This window comes from Maylandia zebra, linkage group LG5, assembly GCF_041146795.1.
Source record: "Maylandia zebra isolate NMK-2024a linkage group LG5, Mzebra_GT3a, whole genome shotgun sequence".
NCBI classification, from domain to species: domain Eukaryota; kingdom Metazoa; phylum Chordata; class Actinopteri; order Cichliformes; family Cichlidae; genus Maylandia; species Maylandia zebra.
In genome coordinates this window covers 26,345,436-26,359,395 of record NC_135171.1, presented here as the reverse complement: position 1 = coordinate 26,359,395, position 13,960 = coordinate 26,345,436, and the positions used below count along the sequence as shown (strand labels likewise).

Sequence of the window (13,960 nt, the reverse complement as noted above, 5' to 3'; positions counted from 1 at the left end):
GTGTCTGTGGCTGATATCCTCTGGGCTGCGCTCATCAATCATCCCATCAGAGCCCATTAGGGTGGCAGCCTCCTAAAATACACAGCAGCATACGGAGCTGAGGCAGCACCTGTGTCGGGAGCACGTGGATCCCTGCTGCTGACAGACCTCGCCACGGTGCTGGCTGCTGAAAAAGCTAGCGTCACTCCATTGCTACCGCAGTTATAATCAGACTTGCCTTCAACACTGACAGCCCTCTGGAAATGTCTTACGCAAACCTCAGCCACTCACTGTCAGCTTTGTGTTATCACTGTAAATTCTGTTTTATTAATTGGATTAGACAGCAACGTCAGCCACAGACAAACAAGGCGCTCGAGGATCGCCTTTCCCTGAAAGGCTTGTTGGCTCTTACATTGAGAAGCTGTTCAAAGGCGAATGTGAAGCCAGATTTGTAATCTGTGGTCCCCTTAGCTTGCATACGCATGACGGCTTCCTTGAAGATCTTCTTGTTACGAACGTTGGCCTGGACCAAAGTCCTGAAGCAATCAACTACAAAAACGGCCTTTTCATTGAACTGGAAGGAGACATAAGAAGAATTGAATGATTTGCCCGTTTAAAAAACAGTTGTAAAAGTGCATATTTCTATGTAACGTATGCATGTGTGCACAGTTCATGGAGACAGGATGCAGACGTGGGTGTGTGCAGATGTAAGCTACCCTGCTCCTGGCTGGCAGTAAACACTGGTAATTACAACTTTCCACACCAAGAACAGGTGCACCTGAAACGTCAGTGCATTACACTGAACAGAAACCCAGCCAAGGTAATATAATCTGTCTCATCTCATCTACCAAATTAGCCTAAACCTGTGTATATGCATGTGCTCGTGCTCGTGTGTGTGGCATCTCTGCGCGCTATTAGCAGCATGTTTGTAATAGCATGTTTCAAATGATGTTTCTTCTCGAAGGTCAGCTTCAGAATCAATTAATGTTTTCAGGACAGATTGATGTAAACTACTACATGAGAGAAAAGATGGCATTTTCATTAGGTCGGTATCATGTCATATTTAAACTGGCAGACAAAGACAGACAGAATTACAGTGCTGCTTCTTCAAATGTTAGGGAAAGCAGAATCTTACATATCTATATTATTGCTAATATATATTGTAATATCTATATCACTAAAGCACTTCTGGATGGATGCAAACTGCATTTCGTTGCCCTGTACCTGTGCATGTGCAATGACAATAAAGTTGAATTCTATTCTATTCTATTCTATTCTAATCTGCGCCATATGATCAAGACAAAATTAATCTGTCACATGTGCTAATACATTACCATATATTATTATAACTAATTATACAAGCCCTTACAAGTGAAACCAGATGATTACTTTTGGTTCATTTGTATTTTTTTTAATGCATTTTGGGTTTGGAAGGAATTCAGAGCAAGTTTTTCTAAGCCCACACTTTTTTTTTATTTATAAGGGGAAAATCAGATGCTTTCCCACCCAGATTACCATGCTCATTTATTGCTCTTAGAGCTGGGATTTAGAGGCATACAGTGGCTAAGAGCAATGGATTATGAGGGATTACTGAAGGGAGTTGACAAACAGAGCCACCACACCGAGCAAGAGGACGTGTTTCTGTGCGTGTGTGTGTGTTTATGTGTTATCGGCCCTGCAATATAGAATAACACTAAGGTTCCCCTACACATAAGTCTCAATAGAAAACTTGGTAATAAGTAGACGGCCTCAATCCTACAGGGACAGCAGTGAGGGAGGACAAGCAGACAATGTAATGAGGAAAGAGAATGGTTTCCACAACAACTGGGAGCTGAATGACCAGCTTACTAACTCCCTGCTTGAGTACCACCTGCTTAATGAGTGCCACAAATATTTGTGTTGATGTTGTTTTCCGAAGAGATTCGTATTTGTGTTCACTGCAAATGTGGTCTGCAAGCTTCCACTTACACTAGCCACATTCACATAGTCATCATCTGATAAAGTGTCTAGCATCTCCACTACGGAGGTCTTCATGAGCTTCAGAGTGAGTCCGCTGACACTCCCACTCCTGCAGAAAAGAAGCAACGAAGCACTTGCACGCTCAAGTTATAGACAGACGTTTCATTTTTATTTTTTGGTCGTGTCTACTTTTTAAATCAAAATTATGGGTTATACTTAGAAAATCACTCCATATTTGGACATGTATTCAATAAATGACATGCATATTTAGGAATAAGACCAACATAAAAGTAATTAAAGCTAAAAAAAAGGAGAATATGAATCTTCCTTTATGTTTGGTCTTTTGTCAGACCAACAGGTGGCACTAGCACCCTTCAAAGGAGGCACACACTCATACCAGAAGAAAAAAAAAAGGTTAAAAGAGAAGCGAGACACTCACACATCCACAATGATGACCATGTCCTTTGGAGATGATGCACCTTGGATATACCTGGACAAAGGGAGACAAAGAATGGGCTTTAATTTGTTCCCGTAATCTCTGAAAATTGCACTTTAAAAAGAAGCCAAAGTCACAATGAGCTGAGCCATCATAATATGGAGCAACCACGGCTCAGCCCACTTAAGCTACAGAATACTGAAAAGGCTTATGTGCTTAGAAGAGTTAATAAGTTGTTATATATTTCAGTGTTGGCTACAGCTTCTGCGAGCTGACTTCAACACAGATAGTCCTCTTTGCCGAACAACAATGCCCACTCTAAAGAATTACTGCGTGAGACAAAGTAATTACTAGTTTACAGACTAAGTGTATAATAACATATTTAGTACAACTGGCTGTACTGATCTGCACAACCCCCTTTTAAGATGGCACTTTTAAAAAGACCTGTGAAAAATAAAAATGTATTCAGTATCACCAGAAGATTGACTCAATTATTAATTAGTACCAGTAGCCGAGTTACTATTTTTACAAGGGCTAGGTTGTTTTGATATTCAGACATACTATTTTACTGCTACAGATATTTATTTTACTTTCGACATAGATGAGCAAGTTTCTTGTTGTTCTTTTTTTTTTTTTAAATTGATATCAGTCAGGTCACCATAAGCTGTGCTGGAGACGTGCTGAGATTGCTGGAGTCTTGAATTTCAAGTAGAGTTTAGATGAAATCACACTTTGTGTCACTAAATTCCAACAGCATTAAAATTTCCAAGACAATTTGTTTTTGTAGTGCTAGTAATCTTGCAGCTTTCATTGATAATTATTTCATCAAATAATTGTAGGAGTCACATAGAAAATACATCTTTATTTATCCTGTTATGCTACTGTGACTCATGGAATCTACCGTGCAATATATTTAGTCACTTGATATTTACTGTAAAGGAGCAGCCTGAGTAGTGTTGACCTGCTCAGTGGAGAGCCTGTGCTGAGCTAAGTGCTGTCAGTAAAAGAAGATAGCTGATGTTCTGTTCCTTTGATGACTCATCAGTTGGGCGTCAAACCACATTATTTACTCTGGCAGGCCCTTTGTTTCTTATTTTTATTTATTTATTGGGGGTGGGGGAGGGGTGCACAAGCAGCTTAAGACCATTGTGCTTCATCTGCAAAGCAACTTCTAAAATAGGGCTTTTCTGATGTGTGCGTCTGCCACGACACAAGCCCACAAGGCAGACGCAGCAGTGAGCTAGCTGCCCAGACAACTTGCGTCCTGGAAGAGGCGCGCACATAACATCTGTCCAGCGTTGATAGAGGATGACATACAGAAGGAAATCTGAAATCCCCTCAGTCTCTTCCAGCGGCAATTAAATTCACATTTACCACTGATGCAAAGAGAGCTGAGATTGATGGACATTATATGCTTTTCTGTGGAGCGCTGGAACGAGGGAAGCGGTGGGGGTTGGAGTGGTGGTGGTGGTGGGGTGGGGGGGTTCAAATGTGAGCACTAGTTTGACATTCTGGGAAGCGAGCAGGCAAGCAGTTAGCAGCCGTCTTCGGCAGCGTAATCATCAGGGGTCTCTTACAGCTGATAATCAGCCATTCCACTGAGTGTGGAGAGAAGCCAGCTGCCTGTGGGCCAGAGAGGCTCTTTTCTTATGCTCGGCCAAGCTGATGTGGAGGTAGAGCAGCGGAGCCTCGGTAGGCCTCGCCGCAAGTCCCAGTGCTCCCATTCACTGGCAGGCGCCACTTCAACCTGCAGAATGACCTCTGACCCATTCTGCAGTGACATCTACCCATCACAGTGCCTGGGTTCTAATCCACTTTAAGACACGATCTGGACCTTACTCTGCAACCTCCCAGATGGAACCAGGGCGATGTACCAGCACTGTCGCCCGTGAGGTCGATTAACTGAGCATGCCCAGAGTGAGCATAGGCAAAATGTATGCATGCATAAAAGAGAGAGTGAGAGAGAGCGGAGTAGGAGGAGGGAGAAACCAATTATTTTCAATAATAAAGAATGCCACATCAAAGGTAGAACTTCCACAGCTCTCCAAAAGTGTGTGGCGTATGAAATCAGGCCTGGAACCATGAGGCATGCTGGCATGCATGACTTTTATCAATTTAATTACTGAAATCTTAATTTGAGGCAGAGGCAGGGGGGCTGAGACTCCACCACTTTCTTTTGAGCGGAAGGGGTTTGTGAAAGCGATCATCGATGCAGGACCGAAACTCGGTCAGAATGTGGCCCACGTCTCCAGTCCCTCAGGCTCGTGGATGGAGACACCCTGTCTGGAGATTGAGCGAGGGTCATTTGGTGATGGCTGATGAACACAGACCTACTGCAGGATTTCATTAACTTCTGTGGTCAGTCTATTTCTCATAGAGGAGAATAGTCCTTCAATGGGTCTTGGAGTTATTTTGAAGGGGGCTAAATGTTAATTGCAATGCAATGCAGACCTCTATTACTTAGTCATTATAGGTCATCTTCAGCTGCACCAATGTAAAATCTCACAATGGAAAACCGTGCGAGTTCTGGACGTGAAATATGGCGAGAAAATATTACTTTCAAGCAGATCGTTTCTCCCTAACTGTGAGAGAGGCAGCATTGATCAGCAGTAATGGGGTTTAAGAAGAATGTGCACGCAGTGATAGAGTAAGGAAGAGTAACACATGAGCAAGGATAGCGTCACTCAACACTGGAGCTATAGTGCTGCCATGGCTGATCTTCCACAAAGATTGTCTTAGTGTATCAGCACTCCTCTCTTTCTCAGCCTTTCCAGTGCCTGAAGTACAAATGAATTTTCTCTATGCCTCTGAGCAGAGAGCAACAGGATCAGAGAGAGTGCAATGGAGTCAAGAAGTTTCAGTCTCCGGGCTGATACGTCGTTCTACTGTTCTGACAGATAAAAATCATAAATCGAGGCCGGTATTACTATATAATTCTCCACATTTTGACTCATGGATCCAGATGTGTTGTTTCTGCATGGATTCCAGTCAGTAATTACCTCTCAGCTTCTGCCCACTGATGCCATTCTTTCCCTGTCATTACCCAGTCTCCTGCGTGCCAAGGCCAGGTGACAAGCAGATGGGCCTGGCTGGTGCTGAACGGAGCCCTGTCGCCCATTCTGTCCCCCGGCGACAGGACCGCCAGCCAGCAGACACAACATCTCGGCCTGTGTCCTAGCAGTCCATTCTCTTTTAGTTATGGTCAATATTTTACCACAGACAATGACCCATCAGAAATAGTGACAGAGGGTATTTTACTACATGTATTTCATATGACGAGGTGTCAGTTCTTGTTTACCCGTGAACAGCTCATTACAGTAGATAAACTAATGCGAAAGGTCTCCTTCTGAGTCCACCTCGTGAGCCCAAATTTAATTCAGCCTGTTCATTACACCTGTCCATTGCATCTAGGATGCTAAGTAAAATATTACACCTCATAAAATATTAAATATCATATAGAAATGGCTACTAGGCATGCAAGGATCACTGTATGGTGGTAATAGACCATTTAGTGTGACTTGTGAACATTGTGACATTATGTAAACTTGAAAAAATGATTAATAAAAGGGATTTTGCACCTTGTTACAGTCCTTTATTTTGAAATCACTAAGTTATAATGCTGCTGGAAAATTTATCTTTTTGACTGTTAGTTGGACAAAACAATTAATGGGCTGACATTACCTCCGAGAACACGTGAAGAGCAATTACTTCTAGTTGTCGACGTCTTGTTGAATAAAATATTCATCAAAAGCAGAAACCCTAAATTAATCAGTAAGGCAATAATCACTGGAGCGGTCGTTTAGGAAAGCATGCATGACATGTGACATAATAGCTAATTGCAACTGCCGAGGTTTAACTGGTTAGTGGTTATTTTAAATAAAAAGCAAAAGTATTGATTTTAACACCCATAATCACAAAACACATCATGTACTCTACATAAATGCATCCATACACTCACAAATATCGAAAATCAAGACACAGCCTGATTTGTGCGTGCAGCAGACATGTGCTCTTTACACTGAGGTGGAAGGAGGTATTGCTCTAAGTGATAAATAAATCAAAAAGAAATGCATTACACAAGCAATGAACACAATGACATATTCTACGTTGCGGTGATTGTGTTTTGCTCCTTTTGTAACAGTCTAGTAAAGGGAGTCTCATTGGAATTCATGAAGTAGTTGTATCGAGGCACCACGTTGTAAAATCAATACGTTAACTGTGCCGTGGGGGGAGGGGCATGCGTGTATGTGTGCATAACTCTCTCAGGAGATTGTGTTTATGCACCCTGACCCATTCACCGAAATGCTGTGCATTACATTTAAATTGGAGGAATCATCTTCTACATACATTTCAGAAACATGCACATGCATATAACACGATCCATGGAGTGGGGAAAAAAAGGTTTTCTGTATTGTTGAAGTGAGTTGTGCTTATTAAACGCACTGTGCTGATAATGAGCTGCATGCATACACACATACTCTGTATAATGAAACTGACACTACAAAACGTGAGTTTTCCTCACCGCGATACGCTTGATAAGGATGCATCATATAAAATAGATATATGGCGAATAACCACAGATTAATGGGAGAATTGTAACACAGGGAAAGTCTGTTTATGCGTGTGTGTGTGTGTGTGTGTGTGTGTCCACGCGCGTGTGTGTGTGGATGCGTGTCTGCTCCCTTATGCGCGTGGATTTGTGTTGTGCTGATGGGCTTATTATTTTATGGACTGCTGCTCTCTTAGTGCTCCTGTGGATGTGGCAGGCAAATAAAGATTGAATTAAGATAACAATATAGGAGGACAGCGCCCAGAGAGCCTGCAGGAGAAAAAGATGTTGTCTGCCATTTATTTAGTCCACTTTCTGTTGATTATTGGAAGTGCTGGCACCGAGATGATTCACGTGTGCATATTTTCAGATATGCCTGTAAATACAGTTGTTTTGTTTTGGGTTTTCTTTCACCACTTTTCAATCTGAAATAAATACTGAATATTGAATTAGTCATGCACATTTCTTTATAGTAAAGTTTAGCAACCAAGTATCAGCCTGACATTGTTGTTTTAGCAGATGAAAGATCTTTTTTTAGTGCAAACCTTCTGATAAAAGCCTGCTGCATCACCTTCAGTAGGCCTCTCTTTTGACCCGGCTTCTACCTGAAGTCGGGAGAACAAAGAGAAAAGAGGAGGCAAAGCCCGGGGATCTATATATATTAGAATTGTGTTTTCGGGAGCTTCAGCTTCGCGGATTGACCGCCATAGTCATAATATTTATAAAGAGGTTAGATTGACTTCTTGAAGAAATCAATATGTGATACAGCCTACATGCTGTTGTGAACCTGGGAGGTAATGGGATCTTTGCAACGCTTGGCTAACAGGACTCCACGCCTGTCTCTGGTTATTTCTTTCTTCGCCTTTCACTTTCCCCATCTCCCTCTCCCTCACTTCAACCTCTGCTTCGCTTCCCTTGATAACAAGTGCAGACATTATAATGGACAAATGTTAATAATTAATGTCAGAGCAATTGGAGACAATTAAGTGTGTTGACTGGACCATTAATTTTCCTGGGGCTGTTGGTAGGGGAGCAGAAGGCGAGAAAGACCATCTGTAAAGGAAGGCGGCCCCTCTGTTTTTTAAAATTTATTAATTCATTATGTTTTCTTTCCACAGAAGACCACCTGGACAGCTCTGGCTAGGTCAGTCACACCACTATCAGTTACTCCCAGTAAAACTACAGGTTTACACTACAAAAGAGCTGCTGCTCTTTGATGGGACTCTTCTTATAGACGACATCACTCCTTATATTACTGAAGGATGGTACTGAGATTAGATCTGTGTATTCTCTGGCTTTACTGGTATTTGCAAAGGTGTAGAATCTATAGCATCTGACCGGTATCACAGCATGTGATCTGATTTATGTGTAGGAGGAAAAGGGCCGGTCGGTATGTGAGTAGAAAGTGTGTGTTTGTCACTTTTAGTCACTATTTGTGCACATTTTCTAGCCTGCAGGAAGCTCCAATGCCAGTGTATTTACTTTTGGTACACCTCTGTGTTGTGGGTTTGCTGTTGCTGTAAATGAAAGCAATTTAAAGTTGTACCTTGCATGATGTGAGATGAGCACAAAACTACATAGAATAGTACAGTTAAGTTAAGTCACAGTGACTTGACATGAGATGATAGAAAAGTTGAATTTCAGGGCCAGAACTGAAAAGCCAGCCACTGCACCATTCGTCATGTAAAATTATAGGCAATTTAAAAACTACTGAGACAACTGGACAGGGATAATTACTGTCATCAAAAATTTCAAATCTAGCATTTGTCCTATTTGGAACCAAGGGCCAAATCTCGACATTCCTTGAGGTCACTGAAATGGTGACTAGCCAAACAAATCAACAAATTGTGCAACGAATCTTAACGTGCAATACGTAGTGAGGGTTTAATAGCGATGTATCTGGGTCCAAACGCTCCTTTGGTTTCCAAAATCAAAGAAACTCTGAAGCACTACTGAGAATCAAAGACGGTCCAAATTCTTTCAGTTCCAATAAAATAAACAGAGTAGCTTTTCTCCCTGGTTTGGCAAGAAATTTTTACTGCCAAGGCTTTCATGAAAAAGTCAATTTATAAGGTTTAGAGGAATCACGAGTTAGCAGGAAGTTAGCATATGCCATGTTCTGAGCAGAGTAGTTCTAAAAGACTAAAACATATAGCACTGCAATATGTTTTCAGTTAAACAAAAACACAAAAATACATTTTAATGGAATCTGGAGGGTTAATGAAATTAGGCAAGCTGACATATAATGACGTGCTCCTTGGTGGGGAACTAGGCTAACATAAACACACGACCACAGGGAAGATGTAGGATGAAGGTTAAACTTTTCTCAATAATCTTCATGTTAAGGATCATATGACAGGGAGAAAATGCCAAAAACAGGCTAAACTTCAGCCAAAAGAGCATCTAAAGTGATCCATCCACAGCACAAGGGTAGTTATTAATATGCTCCTGTGTGGTTTGGATTACTCACTGTGAAAAAATCCTGATCCAAAGCTTGATATCCACACTAAGATTTTAGTCAGCCTGTGAGTGAGTCTTTGCAGATAAGTGCAAATATTTGGTGTCTGCTACACTCTGAATCCACAGGCTGTGGTGTACAATGTGTATAAGCTGCAAATGTTAAAAATATAAACAAAACAGCCTCAACCAATAGAAACAGGGTTGATACATCTTCCCTTAACAAGTAGATGTAGATGTTTTTACTGCTTCACGCTGCTGTCTCTCATATACCAATGTGTAAATATTCATGTTATATAGGCTATTTTTAAGGTGATTGTTCAAAAGTTCAAGTTTGTTTCTTATGAAGTCTTTAACGTGAATAATTTTATAGCATCAGAAATGCCAGCACCTTATATTAGCTAACTCTAGATATTGCACATTATACTGTGAAGCTACTGGATGACATTTGCCCAAATGAGCTTCTGTTTCTCAAGATGCGAGATCACTTTACAAAAGGAAAACCTTTGTATGAACACCGGTAGACTTGACAGAGCTTTAATGTGCTTCAACAAATAAGGTGGCAATTTGAACAGGCTTTCAAATGCTAGTTAGCTTCTCACACTGAAATAGAAGACTATAGTTGATGAATCAATATATTCTCGGATTTGAAATTTTCACCATATGTGTTTGTAGTGTTGTATTTCCTGTGCATCAAGATATTCATTCTGTAGGTTTTTTTTTTTATACATGTAGAGGAACCTCTGCCCACTGTCACACCTAACTTAAGCTCAATTAGAGCTTCTATTAGGAAATAACATGAGTTCAGGTGTAGCATGTGCCATTTTTCTGTTCCATCATATTCGTTTATTATCTGTTTTTCAAATTACAAATCTTAGAGAATATGAAAAACATGCTTTGTTTATGTGCTTTTTATGTGCTTTTTTCTACCTTCAGTTGATGTATCACAAAATTTTGGCGCCTATCGACTGGACTACCAAGCGTAGAAACAACTGTAAAATAAAACTTAGAAAATGTGCATAGCAGCAGCTACAAATGCACAATTCATATTTTTTTACACATATACAAAAAAAAAAAAAGAAGGGAAGGATTTTAGTCCTACCTAAATGCCACACAGACACATATATTGTGCTCTTCTTAGCTTCTGTACACCTTGCATCTGTCGTCGCAACGGATGCCGCTATCTACAGCTGCCACACGACGGGCTTACCTAACACCAGGAGACTGGTTTTGGAAAATGCGTGATTGGCTGACCTCTCCGGAGAATGTCAGTTGGGGAGACAGCACGTTAAAGTATAATCACACAAGTCTGACCTGACATATCATGACACTCCCTGCCACGGCTGTGCCATTCAGCGCGGCTGGGCACAAGTTGCTAAGCAACAGGCAACGGGAATGTCGAAATCTCCAACATGAGTAAAAGCTCAACAGAAATGACAGTGACAAACATGGACAACCGGGGCGGTGGGTGGGTGACAAGGTGTTCCTCTTTGCAAAACCCCCCCACTTCCTCTTGTCCACCCCATCACACATGCTCCTGCTGCACCGTCCTCGTCAACCTTCTCATCCGCCTCATTTCTGTCTCCGGGAAGAGTCCCCCAGTCACAACATGTGTAGCAAGAATTAAAATCAGGTTTACTTCTGTTATTGCACTGACAGATCACCGACAGGATCACTGTTTTAACATGTCCCGCTAGACACTGCCTTGTGTTTTCCAGTGTTTTATATGTTTCTAGTGTTGCCTGATGTGACAGTGCAGCACAACTTTAGAGACTTAAGCCTGGTGTTAACTTAATTAAACTGTCGGGGAACACCTTGTTAGTCTCATGTTTGTACACTGTGATGTTAATGTTTTCATTCGGAGGCACAATCCGTGATCTTACTGTAAATAGAAGTGTCACCCCGAACAAAATCTGCTCTTGCTTGAGTGTTAGGCCCGTCTGCCACCCCTGCTCACCTTGCAGCGGCAGTGCCGTCTCTGGGTGTTGTCAAGGGTTACCTGCTAATTGTCTACGCCTGAGGAGGTGAGGATTAAGGCTTGCCCGAGGGTGGCTTGAAGTGAGAGACACCACTTCTTGCCTCCATGCTTTTTGCTTTTAGCTGATATTATAAGTCATAGTTATAAGTACTTGAATGAATCCAGTGTTAATCATTTTAAAGAGAGCACCAACTTTGAGCCAGGTCACAACCAGTCATTTAAACTCAATTATTTTCAAATATTATCAAATATATCATCAAATATTCAAATGTACCTTTTTAAAATACATTTTTTGTTAACAATTCTGATTTTGCATATAGATTTGATGCAATTTATTAAATAGCTAGACCAGTTTTTTTTATTGTTTTTTTAAAGATTTCAAAACAAGAGACACAAGTTCCTTTGGGGGGTTTTTCTGTAGAAAGCCATGACTCACCTTTAATAGAAAGTTTGAGTTTCTCTGCATGTGCAGATCTACCTGTGCTAACACAGACTGCATTTACAGCATCATGGCTTGGTTCTCTCATGTGGCCTGAAGATAAATAAAACACCAACCCGAGGAACTGAACAGTAAACACGATCCCTACACTGCATTTGGGGACAGGCCTCTATTTGTTTGCATTGTTGTGAGACATCCTATAGACTCAGCTTTAAATCGACTACTTGCAAATACAGTAGTAATAATTGTCTGAGGGAATATGAATAGCTTTACGAGCCACCGGATGTGTTTATTTGATGCAATCTGCACTTGTTGATCAGGTTGGGTGCAGAGTAATCTCTCAGTTTTCACGGATGAATAAACTGAACCTTGATGGGACCTTAAAACTCCACTAGAACATGAAACGAGTAACTGATTTTATGTTTCATTTCATTTCATTTAGAAGATCGAGGCTTTTGCCTGAGTCATCGTTAGACTCGGATACATTTTAAGATATTACCTGTGGAATATTGAGTTTCATATAAACAGTAGCACAATAGAAAGGGTCGCTGGCGTTTGTTTAGTTCTGAGGTAGTTCTTGTTGACTTCGTCTGCCAGCCTGGCCTGACCTCAAACAGCCACTCACTTTGAGCTGGCTGAAGACAGAGATGGAAAATGGGGTCAGGTCTAATCAACATTGCTGTCATGATTATGTCCAGTTCACTCCAACCTGTAACCAGGCAACAGGCAGCGCTACCACAAAGCTGATGTGACAGTGGCAGGTAGACAGAAAGTCGAGGGGTGGACAGAAAGCTCGGGCGGGTGGGTGTTTAGCCCAACGCTGCCTATTTCTGTCCAGCTCATCACTCTGTATAGGTATTAGCATTTGAACACAGAACACACGTCAAAGTGGGCACCCGAGAAAAGGCATCATATATGCTCTTACTATATGTATACTACTGTGATAAGTCTGGAAACAGTCAATGATCTGATTGAGTTAAATATTATTCTCTTAGCTCTGAGCTGAGCACAGGACTCCTACTTCTTCTGTTTGTTTTTCTTCATGTGAAGCCAGTTAGGGAAATCCTCTGAAAATGATGTCCTTTTTAAATTCAAACGGGGTATTTTGAGCATTTTTATAATAGCTGCATCAATGTGAAGAGCATTGTAAATGCAATCACAGGTTATGCTGTTTCACCGAGCAAATAATTATAAGGCTTATGAAGATGAAATTACCACAGATTATTTTCAATATAAAAACAAAAGGCATATGCAGTGAAGTGACACAGGCCGCTGCCTCTGTTATATTAAAAATTGAAAATGGTTACAGTGCGCGTGTGTGTGTGTATGTAGAGGTTGAAAACAGAACACAATTTGCCATAGTCTTAAGATAGTACGGCAGGAAAGCTGTTGCTTTTTTCACTTTTTAATTTCACTCTGTTGCTACTGCTGATTTTTGCATAGGTTAGGAGTCACCTGAGCAAACTCTTTGCCCCTCAATGTTCAATGGGACTCACCTGGTAAGCACTCAAATTCAATACAAAGATGGAACACCCTGCAAATTTCAAAGTCTAACAACTTTATCTAAGAATTTAGAGGACGTTAAAAATAGTTACATTTTTTCATTAACAGGTAAAATGTGTTTACACAGCAGGAATACTTCCCGCTCAGCTGGCCCGAGCTGAGTTCATTGAATGATGATCCAAATTATTTATGTGCAACACTGTGCAGTGTTATAGGACAATAATAAAATTTTTGCATTCACCACTTACATATCTGGCTCTAAGTAAAGGCAGCTGTTTTCCTATTCTTCTTAAAAACACCAGCAGGCATTAATAATAGTGCAACAAAGCATGCAAATAATGACTTGTGGACAGGAGTTCTCTATAAAGAGGGCACTTACCATGGTCTTCTGCGGACATCGTATAGGTCAATCTTGTTGGGTGCCCTCCATGGAGTTGCTAGAGAGCACAAGAAAACAAATTATAGCCCATCCAGTGCACTGTTGGATGTTTCAGATCAGATTAGATCAAGGTAATCATAATTTCAGTCTCTCTATCAAGTTACCAGTAGAGCCATCTGATAAGAGATTGGCAATGTTCTCCAGCTGAGGAGCCCTAGGGTCAATTTAGACTCTATCATGCAGTAAGTTATGACTGAGGCATCACTGTTGACTCAGTACTC

At 41.1% G+C, this 13,960-nt stretch overlaps 1 protein-coding gene across 4 annotated transcripts in view; it reads right to left on the bottom strand.

Moving 5' to 3' along the window:
- cacna2d2a (calcium channel, voltage-dependent, alpha 2/delta subunit 2a) overlaps window positions 1-13,960 on the bottom strand; it is a 178,077-nt gene that overhangs the window by 30,146 nt on the left and 133,971 nt on the right. For all 4 annotated transcript variants that reach the window (XM_004548657.4, XM_012918484.4, XM_076884120.1 and 1 more), the window contains 4 exons: window positions 13,680-13,737; window positions 2,378-2,428; window positions 1,948-2,047; window positions 392-553 (listed from right to left, as the gene is read on the bottom strand). In XM_004548657.4, the coding sequence (XP_004548714.3) occupies window positions 392-553; window positions 1,948-2,047; window positions 2,378-2,428; window positions 13,680-13,737 (371 nt within the window). The remainder of the gene's footprint in view (window positions 1-391; window positions 554-1,947; window positions 2,048-2,377; window positions 2,429-13,679; window positions 13,738-13,960) is intronic.